The sequence below is a fragment of the Tachypleus tridentatus genome, chromosome 3 (genome assembly GCF_004210375.1).
Source record: "Tachypleus tridentatus isolate NWPU-2018 chromosome 3, ASM421037v1, whole genome shotgun sequence".
Taxonomy (NCBI): domain Eukaryota; kingdom Metazoa; phylum Arthropoda; class Merostomata; order Xiphosura; family Limulidae; genus Tachypleus; species Tachypleus tridentatus.
This window is the reverse complement of record NC_134827.1, coordinates 63,713,707-63,733,643: the sequence shown is the minus strand read 5'-3', so window position 1 is coordinate 63,733,643 and position 19,937 is coordinate 63,713,707. Positions and strand designations below refer to the sequence as shown.

The window sequence follows — 19,937 nt, the reverse complement described above, 5'->3', positions numbered from 1 at the left end:
TAAAAATATTTCAAACAAAAAGTCTGTTCGTTTAAGATCAGTTTGTTTAAAATTATTTCTTACACGTAATTGATTAGAACTCCTTCGATTCAGCCTAATGCACTAACTTAATTTGCTTTGCGTAATGTATAATTTTGTATACGATTAGAAACGTACAATAGATTACATTATATCCAATAACGTTTTAGCCTTCAGAAATTATTTGAAAAGAAATTCATCATTTTAAATCTTTTTGACAAAATTGATGGGCTATTTGTGTGAAGAACTTTTATTTTAGTTTTAATTGAATCGAATTATTTTACCAAAATAACCTTAAAATGGGTGAAAAAGATCAAATACAACACAAAAGAAATCTTTCTGGTTTGCAGGAAGGAACCAGAAACCCTTGGAGACCACAAATTCAATTGGGCTGTTCCTGGACTTTTTTTCCCTGCAGTAATCAAATAAAATATGAAGTAATGATAGAAGAATGGGGTAATTACGTGTTTGTCCTCTAGAGGGACTTCATTGAATTGACGTAGGTTGCAGACGTGTTTCTTGTTAGCTGGAGCTTAAATGTGATCATAAAAGACCTGCTTTATTTCATGGAAACGTAACCAACTGATCAATTTAAATTTGCAATTGCGAAAAATATTTGCAGAAGATTCACACCGATGTCTTTCTATACAGAGTTCGATGAAATCACAATATAAAAATCTAACACTTTTTTTTTTTACCTTTACAAATGAAATGTGGAGGGTTTGGTAGTAAATATGTTTTTGTTATTTGTTTCGCAAACACATTAATGTATCCAAAACAATGTATTGTTATTTATAATTAACAATAACAACAACAACAAACGGTGAAACAATAGTTTTGGTCTATGGCATTTTTCAAATTGTGTTCTGTCGAACCCCAGGGTTCCTTGAAGGGTTTTCAGGAGTTCCCCACAAAGATAACAGATAATAACCGTTTTTATTGTTTTATTTTCATTTGCTAAATGTTAATCCGTGGGGGACATTTTGTCTCTTTTAAATCATAAGTATTATTGTATTTACTTGAACAAGACTCTTACGAACGGCTTGGCATGGCCAGTTGGTTGGGGCTCTCCACTCGTAATCTGAGGGTCGTGGATTCGAATCCCCGCAACACCAAACATTCTTGCCCATTGAGCCGTAAAAATGGGACTGTCAATCCCACTATTCGTTAGTAAAAGAGTAGCGCAAGAATATGTGGTGGATGGAGATGACTAGTTGCTAGCGCAGATAGCCCTCGTGTCGCTTTGCGTGAAATTCAAAACAACCAAACTGTTACGAACTTGGCCACTTTGATTTAATTTGAGCTTCAAGGGTTGAAGTTTCTTGAGGTTTAAAACCATATGGTTAATGGTGGTAATTCACGTCATTGGTGGTGCTATGTGGTAATACGGAACGTTTCTATTTATGAAAAATGTATACAACAAAATGTGGTAATAATATGCTAAGTTGTAACATTCACGTTGTAATCCTTATGCTGGGAATTTAATAAACTCGGCTTTAAACAACTATAAATATTATTCGTGGTTCAACTTCGATCTCTCATGTGCCATTAACAACATTTTTTGAATTGAGGATTCTAATAAAAACTGGCTTAGATATAATACGTTTACCTTAACATAGTGTGTGTGTGTTTTCGTATAGCAAAGCCACATCGGGCTGAGCCCACCGATGGGGAATCGAACCCCTGATTTTACCGTTGTAAATCGGTGGACATACCGCTATACTAGCGGGGGGCGTCTTAACATAAACTCCTATCGTTTAAAGATGAAAAAGGTGCATAAAATTGTTTTACACCCACGACTTCAGGTGTTGTTAATAAGAAATATTTGATGTTCTTCCTGTGAATAGCTAAGTACAGATATTCCCATGATATTGTGGTTCGAAATAAGATGGCCTTCGGTTATACATAAATTATCATTTGTTGTAGGCCCGGCATGACCAAGCGTGTTAAGGCGTGCGACTCGTAATCTGAGGGTCGCGGGTTCGCATCCCGGTCGCGCCAAACATGCTGGCCCTTTCAGCCGTGGGGGCGTTACAATGTGCGGTCAATCCCACTATGCGTTGGTAAAAGAGTAGTCCAAGAGTTGGCGGTGGGGTGGTGATGACTAGCTGCCTTCCCTCTAGTCTTACACTACTAAATTAGGGACGGCTAGCACAGATAGCCCTCGAGTAGCTTTGTGCGAAATTCAAAAACAAACAAACAAACAAAATCATTTGTTGTTGACGTTCTTGTTGGAAGCAAAACTAAAAGTAAACACGAATTTAATAGATGGTCCTATTAGAAGGACCTGAAAATAAGTTTTATCAGGGACACAAACAGAAGCATGTCATCTCGTGATAAATGTTATTCACTTGACATTTCCATAGCGTTGTAACATTGAGGTTTATAAACTCTTTTTGACTGTTGTTTTGTTCTTACTTGTTCTAATGGAGAAAATAATGGACTAAAGAAAACCGAATTTCATAATTTCAAGCGATATGAACTAGAGCATTAGATACAAGTATCAAACGAATAACAGTGGATTGATCTGGAATGGGTTAAGGCGTGCGACTCGTAACGAAAAGTTAATATTTAAAAAGTTATCACTTGCAATTCTATTAAGGAACAGCCAAGGCCCGAGACATAAGTTACAAACACATTAATTGTTGAAAAGCCCATTATAGTTTTCCTCGCGTTCACACGACTTCCATTTCCGTCAGCATGTACACACGAACATTTCATGAAACGTGTAATTCAACAACAGATTAACAAAGTTAAAATGAACTACGAACTTACAACATGGAATGTCGGAGCTAGTTGGTTCCACGTTACAAATTTAAGTGTATTTCAACTTTTGATTTCGAGTGAGAATTTGTTGTGTTTTTACTTCTAGTTAAAGGGTCTTCTCAGTTTTCCGTTCCAATAATCTGATTTTAAGTTAACATTTGTAAAACTTTGAGATTCATGACCAAGCCTTACTATCACCACAAGCTTGGTTTCTGTCTCTTTACTTATCATGTGGTGCAAGTTTTTTTTTATGAGTGCAGTAAACCCCGCTTTGTAGTACTAACGTAAGAATTTCAATGGTTTATGGCCTTTTCGGACTTCATAAAAAACACTTTCATCTTCCAAATCGCCGTGGATGTATATAAACGACTTTTACTCAAGTGCAGGATGAATACGACGGCTTGTAGTTAAATATGAAACACATAGTAACATTATTAAAACTTTTGCATTTATTGCGTATCTCCGGACCCATCTTTTCTACACCTTTCCTTTTCGATATATTTCTTAAGATATGTTGTACGGCACGTTTCCTTTTCAAATTTTTTTATGAATTCGTAAAGACAAGTTTTAAAAATAACCTAAGTCACGTGGACAGCATCGAGACCGTAAAATTGTAATAAAAACCAAACTATTTATCTGGGGTAGTTTAAGTCTTTTGAGATGCATACAGCATAGCTCAATAGCAGAAATAGATAAAATACAATATTTGTATTTTTAATCGAAAAACTAATCACATATCTTTATAATAATAAGCATTACATTCAGAAAAATTGCATCCTCGCAGAAATTAGAAATTAAACTTTGACATATCCAAATAAACGTATTATTATATATTTTACGAAATACAAAATGAAAGACACCGCATGGCCAGATTGGTTGAGGCGTTCGACTCGTAACCCGAGGGTCGCGAGTTCGAATCCCCGTCCAACCAAGCATGCTCGCCCTTTCAGCCGTGGGGGCGTTATAACGTTACGATCAATCCCACTATTCGTTGGTAAAAGAGTAGCCCAAGAGTTGGCGGTGGGTGGTGATGCCTAGCTCTCTTTCCTCTATTCTTACACTGCTAAATTAGGGAAGGCTGGTGCAGATAACCCTCGTATAGCTTTGCGCGAGATTCAAACAAACTTCAAATAAATTAGTGTTAACACATAAAATAGGTTGAACTTTTTGTATCTTAAAAAGCATGAAAAACACGAATAAAAACTCGTAGATTAACTTGTTCAGTGCCACGGACGAGTTAATTCGTTCTCAATAATACCGGACTTTAACGCTAGATGTCAGCACCATACATGCATTTGACCTACTTACAAATTGTTTCACTTTCGATCAAAAATGGCGTCACGAAAAAAGTTACAAAATGAAGAAGCATTAGAGTTGTATTGTAGCAGCTGAAATACTTGGCAGTCAACAGGTTAAAGTAATTTCAATTCCTGCTGCACGTGGTTTAATTCTTGTGTAACATATAAATAAAAACGTGTGCAATTTATCTGCCATTGTAAGACTAGAATGAAGACAGCTAGTCATCACCGCCAGCTCCTGGGCTACTCTTTTACCAACGAATAGTGGGATTGACCTTACATTTATAACGCACCCACAGCTGAAAGGGCAGCATGTTTGGTGCGACGGGGAATTGAACCCAGGACCCTCGGATTACGAGTCGAGTGTCTTAACCACCTGGCCATGTCGGACCGGAAAATAACGTAAACCTTTCTTCGGCCTTTCACATCAAGATTACTATTAGCGGATCTCTCAAATGTTTGGTGAAGAGGTGAAATCACAGATTACTTCTAGTAATTAATACTCTGTTTTATTTTCTTGTTTTTTCTTACATTTTCAGCTCTGAAAATACGGAATAGCATAAAATACAAAATGCATACCTGTATTTTATTGAAAACAAAAACAAAACCCATTCATGGATGAGGAGGTATCACCGAAAAAAACAAAACAAAAACACGTCCATTCTCGAAAACCCATTTGTAAGATTAATACTAAAGTAGTCAATATACGAGATTTCATATTAAACACGAGCGCTAAGAAAGGTTTTATGAGACGACCTTTTTTCAAGCGTGCATTTAAAGATTTTTCAAACGAAGAATTTATGGCAAAAATAAAACAATGAACAACCAATACTGAACTGTTTGAATAACCAACATTTCTTTCTTAAATTCCCAGTTGAACAACAAAAGCAGAAGTAATATACTTCCTCGAGATCAAGGGAATTCAAATCTGAAATTGGTAGAATCTGAAATGATTTATCGGCGGATGTAAGATAAGTGTATTGTGAGAATCCCTCTTCTAACTAGGACGAACACTAGCTTTGTTCCAATTGAAAAGTACGACAAAAGAGATGGAACTGTCAGAATGAGAAATGATGCTTCCAAATGAATGGAACTGTGCCATAGATTACTCATAACAAACATGTTCTCTCTCTCATTTTTTTAATCCATCTTTTCAAGTGGGCTTTCTTTGACAACTTTCCTACCATTTCTCTATTCGTCAAGAAACACATCGAATTAAATAATATATCGTGAGGGTGAAGAGCATTTATCAATGATATGCAACAACAATATTTCAAACAAAGACGTAGATACTTCTCATTTCTAAAGCGACGAATCAACTTAGCGTATTTAATGTCATAAAGTGTTATTGTTGTCATTTTATTATCAGTATTGTTCTGAGCATATTTTGACGGTAATAACCAGGCGAGATTTGTTTCAATGAAGCTTACGAGTATTTTCTTCACATATTCACTCGACTTCGAAATGTCAATAAAATAAGAACACGATAAAAAAAAAAATTAACAAATCATATATTAAAGCGTCCCCTGGTGGGACAATGGCAAATTTAAGGGCTTCCAGTGTCAAATCTGGATAAATTTTAGGTATATTTTGAACTACGTAGAAATTTAAAGAATCGTCTGATCACGTGGTTTTAGAAAAAAACAACACATTAACAAATCATTGTATTTAAGCGCCCACTTGTGGTAAGTTTACGGACTTACAATGATAAAATTCAGGGTTCGATTCTTTGCAGTGAACGCAGCAAGTGACTTGGTGTGACCTTGTTCAGAAAACAAACAAATATATTTCGACACTAAAAGCAATCACTGAGAGCAATCAGTTTAAAACAGTTAAACAGAACGGAAATAACTTACTTTTGGGGTTCGTTGGGATCTCTTTTCTTCTTTTTCTGGACTTTAGGCTTCTTAGATTTGTTTGATGTTTGTGTAGTAGTCGGTTCAACTGGCTCTGGTGAAGGTCGTTTAACACCTCCCATCAACTAAGTAACAAAATATCTGACGTTTAACTGATAAATACTACACCATTAAAAACAAAAAATAACTTCAGTAAACGTCTGTGACGTAATTTTTCGTTGAATGTGAAGAAAACGGACAACAGTCCTGTAATTTCAGGCTAACTTCGTTGAAATTTGGAACATGAATATTTGTTAAAAGTGAACAAAAAATGTGTCAAAAAAATAATATTCTTATATTTTTGCGCCCCCCCTTCCTAGTGGCACAGCAGTGTCTCTAGATTCATACCGCTATAAACCGGGTTTCGATACCCGTGGTGGGCAAAGCATAAATAACCAATTGTGTAGCTTTGTGCTTAATTCGAAACAAGCAAACCTATGTAAGATTGAGTAATAATTTATGTCTATATAAAACGTATTTAAAAAAAACGCAACCTTAAGCCTAATTACATAATTGTAACATAATTGTTTTACAGTTAATGTCCTATCTTCTTAAGCTCTGAATAAGCATGAGCGAGATATCCTGACGGCTTATAAAACTAAAAACCAAGTTTCTATAACCATGGTGGGCACAGCAGAAATAGCCCACTGTGTAGCTTTGCATTTAAAACAACAAAAGCAGACAAAAGTGTTAACTTGGATTAAGTTGATAAAATAATGTTGATATATATATATTAAACTTTAAACTTGAGGTATTACTTTTACTTAAAAGCATCCAAATCATAACAAATATCAGTGTTACTTGAAAAGCAAATTACACACAGATATTTTGTTTGTTTGAATTTCGCACAAAGCTATTCGAGGGCTATCTGCGCTAGCCGTCTCTAATTTAGCAGTGTGAGACTAGAGGGAAGGCAGCTAGTTATCACCACCCACGGCCAACTCTTGGGCTACTCTTTTATCAACGAATAGTAGGATTGACCGTCACATTATAACGCTCCGACGGCTGAAAGGGCGAGCATGTTTGGTGCGACCGGAATTCGAACCCGCGACCCTCAGTTTACGAGTCGCACGCCTTAACACACTTAGCCATGCCGGGGCTTCACGGATATTTAGCGCGTCAGGAAAGTCTAAAATTTCATTAAATGTTAACCCTGAAAGCACAAATTAAAACGTTGTATGATTACAACACGTGCAGTTACTGTCACAAACACTTTTCTTATCTTATTTTTATACCACGCACATTTCAAGAAGGTTATATATTACAAGCATATTGGGCATAGTACAAGAAGTGAAAAGGGTAATAGATAGGGAAGTGAAAAGCCTTTCGCTTCTCGTCAGAGTACGGTGTGAAAGATGTAACAGTTCACATACTGCTTCTCGTCTTCTGTCATTCAGTTCGATGGATTTTGTCTGTTGTATTGTGTGCTTCAACAAAAGTCTTCACTGATGCATGCGCTAAGTAGGCTTACAGCACATCGGTTGTCTAAAATTATTTGTCAACAAGTCGTTGCAGAGATGATTCTAAAGGTTGAATTCAAGAAGTACTGGGTCAGGACTAATTTGTAAAGATTGAATTCACGAGGTATTAGGCCAGGCCTAACCTTTAATGATTGAATTCACGAGTTATTAAACCAGGACTACATTTAAAGGTTGAATTCACGAGATACTAGGCCAAAACTAATCTTTCCTCCGGTAAGTTTACGGATTAACAATGGTAAAATTCAGGGTTCGATTACCGCGGTGGACCCGGAAGAACAGTCTGGGGTGGTTTTACTCTGAAACAAGCAAACGTGATATGACTTTGGTTACACCTACCTATCACGTGATAGTGCTAACAGGATCATTCGTTTATGTAATTATTATTATAACCACTGTACGGGGTGGTAAAAATCCTGTTTGTTTGTTTTTTTCTGACACCTTTCGTAAATATATAAACTAAATTCCGAAATAAAACGGGAGAATAGGTGACTGAGATATAAAGTTAATGGACAATAATTTCCAACTCAGCTTAATAATCTTCTGATAATAGTATAAAGGCTACTAAAAGAAGCCTAGTTCTTTAAGGCATAGTTCTTTCTGTTTCGTAGTTTTCTTTGTAGAAAAAAAAACACTCAGGAAACAAACAAACGTTATTTCCTTTATAGGTGTTTTATTACTAAAGCTATTATAAATGGCGGGTTCACAATATCTCGGTTCCAATAAGATTTTATAAATTATTGAGAAGAAAACTGAATTTATTTGGCAATTTGTCGTCAGTGAGCGCCCTCTTGTTTTTATTATTATTTATTAATTTCCTCTTTTCTAAAGAAGGTAATTTTGAAAAAACGGCTTCAATGTGTGTGAGTGCGTGCATATTATATATATACATATATATCTTCTGTACGTAATATTTTTAAGTGAATAACTTATTTATCATTTGTAATGACCGTCCAGAATCTGGATAAAAACAGATAAAAAGGCAAGAACCTTTTATATTGTTCGAGGAACATAAACTTTAATATTCGAACCGGGTTATAAATATGACAAAACATCATACTAAGAAATAATGGATGTAAAAGAAGCAAAGCGTCTGTTCCAATGTGATAACTTCAGTTGTTAAGTTAGCCAAGCGCCCTTATCTAAGTATCGTTTGTTTTGTTTTTCACAAGAACACTATGTTTTCAGTAGTTCCGGATAACAAAAAAAAAATCCCTTTTATTTGAACTTTAAGTTTTTTTGGTAAATCACAATTTAAAACGAGTCTCGATAAAAACATTAACATTTATTCCATAATTAACGACTGTTATATAAAATTAAGTCTTAGCTCCTTTAAAAATGATTGATTCATATCGCTTGTGGTTCGTTAGGCTTCAGCAGAAATCGTCTGCTGCGAGCCCCTTGAACTTGATATCAATTTATTAATTAATTTTTCCTACAGGGCCAGAAAAAAAAATCGGCATTTAATGTTATTATATTCAAAAAATAATAATTAATTACCCTAAGGGAAATAATTAAATAAACTATTAAAATAACTTTGACCAGAAACAAGCCGAGAATCATAACGTTTTCTTTCCTAGGAAAGTTTGAAGGTGAAACGGAACATGTCAAAAGGTCTCACAGAAGGTGTTCAACACTCTTTCCATTATTTCCAGTTGACCTTATTCACAAACGAAGGCGGTAAGTCTGAGAGTTTGCAACGATAAAAATCTAGGGCTCGATTCCACGAAGTAGACATATGGTGGAAGCATAGAATGACTTTCCTTTAAAACAAACGAAATATTGTTGTGAACAGTATACTCCACAGTGGCGTGTATACAAGTCACTGATAATATACTGTTCAAAGATTTGGGGAATTTGAAATAGTTAAACGCACCACTACTTGCGATTACGGCAGTTTAGATATGCAGTATAATGACTTCTTGGAACAATGCGCAAAATGGTAGAATATTCCTCTGATGAAATTTCTAATCTCTCAGCATTTGTAATTTTAAAGATGGAATCGTTTTAAATTATGTGGTTTTGCGTATAACCACCTCGTTGTACTTTCTCATACCTAATGAGGTCCGGCATGGCCAGGTGGTTAGGGCGCTCGACTCGTAATCCTCGTCGCAACAAAAATGCTCGCCCTTTCAAACTCAAACTCACGTAGCAGGGGTTTAGTTTAGAGAGAGAGAAATCAGAAGAGTTCTCTCTCCAACTGGGGTGTTCAGGAACGTTGTGGTTCCTCTTCGTCCCCTTTCGTGAATTGTTATTAGGAATTTTTTTTTTAGATTAATTATTACTATTATTTTTAACTCTTTGCGTGGAGGATTTCTCTCTAAATGTTGTCTTGGGTGGAGGCAAAGGCAGCACCGGAAAGAAAGAAAGGCCAGGACCTGTCCCGAAAGGAAGAAGTCAAGCAAATATTAACATGAATAGAATTCTAATCAAATCAAACGGCGCGATTCAGGGTCTGGCAATAAAGTTGCCTGGGATCCATAAATCCAATGCCTGCTCGCCCTTTAAGCCGTTGGGGCGTTATAATGTGACGGTCAATCCCACTATTCGTTGGTAAAAGAGTAGCCCAAGAGTTGGCGGTGAGTGATGATGACTAGTTGCCTTCCCTCTAGTCTTACACTGCTAAATTACGGACGGCTCGTGCAGATTGCCCTCGTGTAGCTTTGCGCGCAATTCAAAAACAAACACAACTTTTCAAAAATATATTGTGTATACAATCATGTACGTATATAGGCGCATGCGTACGCATCTATTCGTTTGTATATGCATATATGTATTTATATATGGCTGATTATTTTATTTTATTTTTTGTAGTTTTAAACAAGGTTAGTAACAATGATTCCGTAAATATCAAACTGTCACAAATTAAATGACACTTCGTTTAATAGTTACACCCCTTCGCAAACGAATAACAAAAGAGATTACACGTGATACGTTTGGTTTTAATATTTAAAAGAAAACCAATAAACACTTTTTTCAGAACTCATCAAGTCTGAAGAATAAGCCTCTTCAGCCTTAACGATAAGGATATTTCACAATTCTGGTTATTTTACCGATATTGAGGAATCGAACCTCGGATTTCAACATTGTATCTTGTGCTTATTTTATTTTGTCATAGTAAAACAGCAGTTGTAAAAAGTTATAGTTTCGTTTCTTCTTTTATTATGAGTTGAACGTCCGATACCTTTTCTGCAAAGTTACGTGAGATATACTGTTTGTTTGTTTGTTTTGAATTTCGCGCAAAGCTACTCGACAGCTATATGCGCTAGCCGTCCCTAATTTAGCAGTGTAAGAGTAGAGGGAAGGCATCTAGTCATCACCACCTACCACCAACGCTTGGGCTACTCTTTTACCAACGAATAGTGGGATTGACCATCACATTATAACGTCCGCACAGCTGAAAGGGCGAGCATGTTTGGTGCGACGTGGATGCGAACCCGCGATTTTCAGATTACGAGTCGCACGCTTTAACCCACCTGTCCATGCCAGGGTCTAGATGGTACTGCAAAAACCTGGTGAATAAGAATGAAATCATTTTTTGATGTTCAGGTTTGTAGAAATTTCTTCTTTTTTGTACAACTAATGGAATATTGCAGTCTCATGAGTTAACTAACGCTGATGTCTTTATTTTGATCCATCATATTTATAACAGACTTAGTACAGAACATTCCGCTGTTACTTCTGCGCTCTGTCCACCGTGAGGAATCGAACCGTAAATTTTAGTTTTCTATGTACGTAAATACTGACGATGAGCAAAAGTGGGGGACTGGGGATAACATACAAGATGGTGACCCTGAATGGTCAACAACAAAATCTGTTGTTATTTACGAACGTCTCTTTTCCCTCTCTGTTTATTAATTTCAATTACGAATAAGATGCTTCATCGATTTTTGAAACATTTTTCTAAACTATTTATGGTTTGTGTGTTTGTTTCTAGAGCAAAGCCATACCAGATTCTCTACTTTGCTCACTGTGCGGAATCAAACTTCATATTTTTAGCGTTGTAAGTCCTTAAACTTATTGCTGTCTTACCAGAAGATTGGTCCATGACTTTATTGATTATAGGGTTTTTAATAACACACGATTAATAAATGCCTCCTCACCATTGCAATAAATCCCCTAATTACAATATGCAAGTAAAAAAAATAACTTACCTTATTTTATTTTGGTCAATTCTTTATTCAATATGAACAAAAAAGTGAATCCTAATCAATAATGGAATGTATGAAAATTAGTTGGTCACGTAATAAAAAAATAAAAGCTACTTAAATTTTCAAGGACTATTTTCTCCTCACGAATCTAGATCCTCGGAGTATTTTTATTATCTGGGATGTAAGTGGGTTAACAAACTGAAATTATTATAAATGTTTAACCTGAGCTATAGCATTGCTATCATCACTGTCTTCGCTCGTTTCATGACCCGGTGAAGTTTGATTTGACCTGGGTGAGCTCCCAACTGAAGTCGGTGCTTGACCAATCGAATGGTTCATAGGCACATGCATGCCCAGCTGTGAGGATAACTGCGATTGGTTGAGAGTTCTCATATGACCACTTATAGTCTGTTGGTATTGATGCTGTCCACTAGGTGGCATTTGTGGGGGAGGCATACTTTGTGATGGGGGATGATGTACTTGTGGATTGCCGTAGCCAAGATGACCATTATATGAATGCATCCTAAGAAGTGAAAAAACAAATTAGTGTAGTGAAAAATTTAGTCAATAATATATAAAGACTGCATTTATAAACAGTAAAAAAAACAACACATAAATATTGTGGTGTAAAATTATGTTAGAAACGTTATTCGTAAACAACATACTAAATGAAACGTAGTTTTTCGTAATTGTTACAAATATTCACTGTTGATGAAGAATCATTTAATGAATATATTAATTTATTTTCAGTACATACCGGCATTAGGCCTATTATATTTTTTAAAACTGTTTTTTTTTTTTATCTAGTACCTTAGGAATTCTATGGACACCGTAAGGGGTTCCAAAGTAATACATCAAATTTATGAAATTACCATTTAACGAATAAAATAAAATGTTGAGACATTATAAATCTAATACAGCAACATATATAAATCCCATATTAATAATTGTAATTAACATACATTGAATTATGTAAATTTGTTGTGCACCTGGCACTGTTGCCTGCCGATCGCAAAAAAACAAGTCATTTGATTTTCAATTTGGTGCGTTACTACAGTACGTGTGTTAGTGTTACAATTAAAAGTTATTAAACTAATTGCATGATTACTACTGGTATCGGTAACATTCAGTTATAATTTGTTTAAATAATATTTGACACTTAGGCTACCTATAAAATTATGGAACAGTGGCTTAAATCTACCGCAATAACAACCACAGGCGTAGTGATAGGCCTAATGAATGACACAAGCGGTAACCATGTTGCAACAATCGCAAGGTTCTTTTTTGCAAAGCTGTGGCATTCGTCATATTAAAGTAAGTCGTAATATATATATATATATATATATATATATATATATTTTAATTTATCATATTTAAATCTCATTTTATTATGTTTTCTTACAACGAGAATCAAGTTGTAAAAGTAGAAATATAAGCATACGATAAACCAGATACACGTAATAAAACTATTTTTAACAGGAGGTGGACCGCTAACACATTAAAAACGGTTAGAGTTCCGACGGTTGCCAAAGTTTGGGAGTCCCTGTTCTGAGGGATTACATATAGAAGGCAGTGTTAAAGATAATAATAGACCTAACATATATGTCTAATGACAAGCAAATTAGTTATAATCATGCTTCACCAACTTGGAAAAGGCGTTAACACCATAACTATTGGTGTTACTTTTGTTTTCAAAAATAGAAAAGAAACCTTCATGTCAAATAACGAGTCGACAACGGTTTTGAAAACAAACTTACTACCCCGTTTTCCTATTTCAATATGGCGAATTAGCGGGGTTTAACTTTTGTACTTCGAATGATGTAAGAACACGGAAATAAGGTATTAAACGTTTAATAAAGTTAGCTAAAAATGTTGTTTGAATACTATAATCGGAAGAAAAATTTTGACATGTAAAAAAATAATTTGTTAACAGCATGTTGTGGTTCATTTTTCCGCGCATTATAAAATGCCAAATAAGTTAAAAATATTCGAGATCGAAAATTTGTTTACGTTCTCTTTTAACTCGTGAAATCTCGAGAACAGGCAAGGGACACAAAAAAATCTGTCTTAGTATTGAAATTAATATATTTTTTAATAAATTAGAAACATAAATGACAATTTGAAATAATAATAAAACTATACGTACGGAAGATGCATATTGTGGACCTCCATAACTCCTCTTGAAGTGACCACTCCTCCAATAGGAGGAGAATACATATCCTGTACAACAGAGCATTGATGGTTATCCATTATGCCAATAGAAGAACTGGTAACAGGACTGGATGTTATCATTACGGAAGATTCTATGGCCATTCCTTGTCCCTGAGGTTGTAGATGTGATAGAGGCTGAAAAATGGCACTCTTTAATCAATATTGTGAAAAACAATGTCCATACAATTTGTACTTGATTAAGACCGTACTGTGCCGACCTAGATATAAAACAGTAATACGTGCTGAAACTAATTGACACAAAAGTGGGAGTCACGCAAAGTGAGCCCAAATAACGGTAGCTGAAAGAGTTGTTATTATTAAGGATGCGGTATTTCATTTCTGTTTCTTCCATTCGTCATTATCTAACTAAATAGAGCAGCAAACAGCGAGAAAACAGTTCCATATCTACTGACTCGAATCGATCTGAGCCGAGACAGTAGTATACAGTTGAAATGCACGTGCAAGGATATTTATTATACATGCAAATATTCAAGAGAAATTAAATTACAGATTTTCGTGAAATGTCAGGCTATAAAAACAGAGAGAGAGAGACAATTGCCTATAGCATCGAAACAGTAGAGTTTATGTTCGTATATATTTAAAGTCGTTAAGAAATAAATTATTCAGATAAATCACATTTAACGATAATATATGTATACAATTAGAATGAGGCCATTTATCTTGGCTAGCCTCATTAATGTGGCATTATTATGATAAGAATTTCGTAAGCTTGGTAGAACAACAAGACATTAGTGGATAGTAATGATTTGTAAAACCAGGTTTGTCTGAATTAATGTTACAGCAAACATGCTTTTAATTTAGAAAATTAAAGTGAATGTTTTTCAGTCTTTGCTCTGAGTTTTAGGTATATATTGAGCGAATCCATTTTCATAATGACTAGAAAGTTTACCGAACTGTTTTCGAGACAAAATGTTTTTCATGACTCTTAGTAGCTCATTTCATGACTCATAGTAGCTCAGTTTGCAATTAATAGCTCTGCAAGATTTTCAAATGCATAATTAAATGGAAATGCGGGATATTTAATATTAGTTTGTTTTTTTATCCTCGGATATTCCATATAATTACTGAAGCAAGATGTATATAATTGCGTTTACTAGCAATATTAAATTAGAAATGCCTCTCTTAAGCCTTTTCTCCATTTTTAACGACCCAGGAGTAAAAGGCTTTGAGGGTAATAAAGGCTTGCGTAAGAATATATTGTGCTCATAACATGAAATTTATTACAAGATGTACTTTAACATGTCTCTTTGTAAAGTTTGGCCAAGAAATCTAGCATATTTAAATGACTTGCAGTTCTCTTGAGATTAGGCTTAGAAATCACAAAAACATACGATAAATTACCTGGGATCCGAAAACATCTCCATTAACAGTAGAAGAAATATGGAAAGGTGGAATATCAAACTCGTCGTCTCCGAAACTTGGAGTGTGGAAAGTCTGTAAAGCAGAAACAAAAGTATTGAAATTATATCCCAAAACAGTTAAATAATTTTCTGTGGAATGTTTGGAAAACACCGACAAAACTAGCCATTCCTCATGGAACTACAAGATATGACATTAAGGAACATGGAAAGTGAAATATATATCGCAAAGTGGTTATATTTTATACAGCGGAAGAGACAACAGCAAACTATGAGATACAATCCATTCACCAATACCTCACAACATAACGAGAATCTTACGTAGAATACCAAGGACAATAAACAATTATTGTATAGATGTCGCTATATAGTTACTCATTAAGCGCCGTAAGCAAAATTGGATTTTCAAGTGCATAATACCAAAGCAGGGTCAGGCAGCCCTTTATAATAATATAAAAAACAACACAGATGGTTGAGTACGTTAGCTAAAAATGCTCTTTGAAGCCATCTGACGACCATGCAACTTTACAATAGCTCTGCAACATGGTTTCCATTGCTAAAAGCCCCATCGTAAGGCTATCACGTTTAAACTATACCACTCTTCCCTGCTTGGTTTCATAATCCATCTATTGTATAAAGAACGACTGTTTCCCAGAACCCGTTCTAACGGTCCGATCGCACAGAAATTTGTAATGATATGTCTTAATTTGGAGTAGCGTGAATACTGGTTCACTTTCCAGTCCATTGAAATATACAATGGTCGAATGGGAGATATGACAGGAAAGAAGTCTTATCTTGATTAACCTATTCATCCCATAAGATCCTTTTTCATTATGTTGTTTATATAGGGCATGTAGACAGTTGTTTCTGTTGACCATCGTGTTTATGAATACTGGCCTGTTATTACAAGATGCTGCACTTTGCTTCCCAGTGCCAGGGTACGACTTGTTGAAAGTCTCTTTCTGGAAGGAAGGGTCTGGTGTTACTTCAAGTTGATCTATATATGATCTGTTATCTACTGGCGTTAATCACAAGTTCAGGTCAATGCTCAATCTCTGATATGAACGCATATTTATAATACATGTGTGTGAATACTTTACGTCGAAAAAATGATCAGTTTTCAGTAGCACCATACCACCCTATGAAACGCGAAGTGGTGTCAAGACGTACACCCTTGTGCAAATTAATTGAAACAAGACGGAAAATTACGAATTTTTTTTTTCAATTTTTTGCGTTTTATTTCTGAGAATCCAAAAATTACTCACAAATTAATACATGATATGACCGCCTTTATTTTTCAGAAGATCATTAATCCGCTTTGGCATCGAGTCCACGAGTTGACTGCAATCTTTACTAATTTTTGGATCGCGGTACCACACCTCAATTATGGTCTAAATTAGCTTATCTTTCGTAGTACAGTCTTTTCCCCGAAGTCTTTCTTTACAAATCGCCAGGCCAGAGTTTCGAGGCCATTCCAGTACCTTTATTCGCGTTGTAGTCATAAAATTCTTCACAAGCTTCGATGTGTGGCACGGAGCCAGATCTTGCTGAAAAATGCCAGATCCATTTGGAAATTTCTTTTTCAATTCTGGAACGATTCTTCTCTGCAAAACTTCGATATACTGTGGTCCTCGCATCATACCTTCTACGATGACGCCGTCTGTGTGAAAAAATGACTATTAAAGGAAATCAGCGGGTCCAGCAAGCCTACACTGGCCGCCATGCTGAAAAGATTGTAAAATGACCATTTGTTCCAATTAATTTGCACAAGGATGTAGGTAGTACTGATAAATTCATTGTTTGTCCATAAAATATCTGACCATTGTTAGCAATTACAGTAGCAAAAATTATAATGGAGTTTTTGGTTCTCCATTTTGGCAACTAGAAAAAAATAATTCGAAGCTAACTCTTTTATGTTTTGGGTTTAGATGAAGCTTTGAAAACGAGTAGCCTGGAAGACATCTTGGAAATCTTTAAAATATTTTTCAAAGCCTCGAAAAAGAATATTAAACACATTTTGTTCCCGAGTTGCTTGTTCTAAATCTTAATGTGTATGTATATTAATTTTAATCTCAGGTGTTAAAAAAATATTAACATTTGTCTGTACAGAGGTGTAGTCAAGGGGGTCTGGCCCCTTGAAAAATCTAGGGATATTGGTGGAGTGGAAATTAAACTGAGCAAAAATGCAAAATATTAACATTTGTCTTTACAGAGGTGTAGTCAAGGGGGTCTGACCCCCTGAAAAATCTAGGGATATTGGTGGGGTGGAAATTAAACTGAGCAAAAATGCAAAATATTCACATTTGTCTGTACAGAGGTGTAGTCAAGGGGGCCTGACCCCCTGAAAAATCTAGGGATATTGGTGGGGTGGAAATTAAACTGAGCAAAAATGCAAAATATTAACATTTGTCTGTACAGAGGTGTAGTCAAGGGGGCCTGACCCCCTGAAAAATCTAGGGATATTGGTCGCATATTATTTTTCAGCTTTTATGTATAATAATAAACTCGTTTTGTATCATTTAATATAATAAATAAAACTTCTATTAAAAACTGTATTTTATTTATTTTGTTTTAATGACTGTTTAATTGATATCAGTATCAGATTGTTTTCATTTATTGAAGCCCCTTAAATTTTCTGCACTCTCCTCGTGAGTGGGGAACCTACTACGTCACTGTCACAGTGTCTGTAATTTTGTAATATTTGCCGAAAGTATTAAACCGAAACTTCAGAAAATTACATGAATTTTTTAAACTAAACTTAAAGGCTACTTGTTTACGCATAGCAATTTCTTTTAATATTCGATGAAAGGTGATTGAAGCTAAAAGTCTAAAACCGAAACGTCAGAAAATAAATTACATAAATATATTTTTTATGTATACATAAAGGAAATATTAATGTTGTTAAACTTCCAGAATAGGAGTTAGTTAACGAAATGAAAATTATTTTTCAACTAATTGTCATCTGTTGTGCTTATCGTAGGAATAAAAATACATTCATGTTTACTGCAAACGTATTTAATATATATCCATTTACGTTCGCTTTAGAAAGTCTGTTTTCCAATTCTGTGCAAGATCAGTCACGTTCTCTAAGTGTGCTAACGGCCAAAATTTACTTGGTGCCCTTTAAAAATACTGCAGTACTGGCTGGAACACGTTAGTTAAACGCTCTTAATCGGGGGCCCGGCATAGCCAAGTGTGTTAAGGCGTTCGACACGTAATCCGAGGGTCGCGGGTTCAAATCCCGGTCGCACCAAATATGCTCGCCCTTTCATCCGTGCGGGGCGTTATAATGTGACAGTCAATCCCGCTATTCCTTGGTAAAAGAGTAGCCCAAGAGTTGGCGGTGGATGGTGATAACTAGCTGCCTTCCCTCTAGTCTTACACTGCTAAATTAGGGACGGCTAGCACAGATAGCCCGCGAGTAGCTTTGTGCGAAATTCAAAACAAACAAACAAGCTGTTAATCGGTACTAAAATGCAGGAAATATTTTAACCCTTCAAGTGACAGCTTTCATTCACATCCAGACTGGACGAAAAATAAACAAAATAAACGTGCCTTCAAGGTTTTTGATTAGAGGTAAAAATTTCATTCTCATGAATTGTTTAGTAAGATATTTTTCGTAGGGTTTTTATTTTATTATCTTGCTGTAAAACTCGAGGGCGTTTTGGCTGAATGTGTTACTTTTTAATGTACAAAAAGTAGACTTGTACTATTTTACTTAATTTGACAGAACTGTTGCATGGATAGTAGTAGCGTCACCTGTGGATAAAGATCGAATAGCGTAATGTCTTAGGTTATTGAAAAATTTAACCTGTTGACTGCCAAGTATTTCAGCTGCTGCAATACAACTCTAATGCTTCTTCATTTTGTAACTTTTTTCGTGACGCCATTTTGGATCGAAAGTGAAACAATGTGTAAGTAGGTCAAATGCATGTATGGTACTGACATCTAGCGTTGAAGTTAGGTATTATTGAGAATGAATTAGCTTGTCCGTGGCACTGTGTTACCGATCGGCTTGGACGAGTCATCTTGTCTACGGCACTGAACCGGTTAAAAGAGGTCGATACTTAGCTTCCAAACCTGCAACTCTTGTTAAAAAAATCATAATTTATTCAAAAACGAGGAATGAACTAACGTTTTTTTTCCTTCTAAACTTAAGAAATAAATTAACAAAACCAAAACCTTTTGGCTTTTTCTGAAATAAATAATCGGCCATGTTTTTGTTTTTTTTAATACACGTCATGAAAAAATGAATTTAAAGTAAGAACTTTAATAGCCAGGGAATTTGAATTATATTTCCACTCCAAATCTTCCTACTTCTGGACTTTTTCAATTTTGAATAGCCTGGTCCATAAATATTTAAAGTTTTAATAAGGATAATTTTTTTTAATTTCGCGCAGAGCTACACGAGGGCTATCTGCGTTAGCCGTTCCTAATTTAGCAGTGTAAGACTAGAGGGAAGGCAGCTAATCATCACCACCCACCGCCAACTCTTGGGCTACTCTTTTACCAACGAATAGTGGGATTGACCGTCACATTATAATGCCCCCACAGCTGAAAGGGGCGAGCATGTTTGATGCGACGGGGATTCGACCCCGCGACACTCGGATTACGTGTCGAACGCCTTAACCCACCTGGCCATGCCGGGTCTAATTGTTCTTGGAAACTGGAAAAAATTTGATTTCTCGTGACTCGTTCTTCCTATCAATTGAACTTATAATACAAAACCCTTTGACAAACC

The 19,937-nt window shown here is 35.6% G+C and overlaps 1 protein-coding gene across 2 annotated transcripts in view; it reads right to left on the bottom strand.

The window, feature by feature from the left end:
* The window catches only part of LOC143246984 (thymocyte selection-associated high mobility group box protein TOX-like), a 230,149-nt gene that overhangs the window by 21,768 nt on the left and 188,444 nt on the right, over positions 1 to 19,937 (bottom strand). For both annotated transcript variants that reach the window (XM_076494264.1, XM_076494265.1), the window contains exons 3-6: positions 15,180 to 15,272; positions 13,753 to 13,952; positions 11,829 to 12,129; positions 5,939 to 6,063 (exon numbers count right to left, since the gene is read on the bottom strand). In XM_076494264.1, coding sequence (XP_076350379.1) covers positions 5,939 to 6,063; positions 11,829 to 12,129; positions 13,753 to 13,952; positions 15,180 to 15,272 — 719 coding nt within the window. The remainder of the gene's footprint in view (positions 1 to 5,938; positions 6,064 to 11,828; positions 12,130 to 13,752; positions 13,953 to 15,179; positions 15,273 to 19,937) is intronic.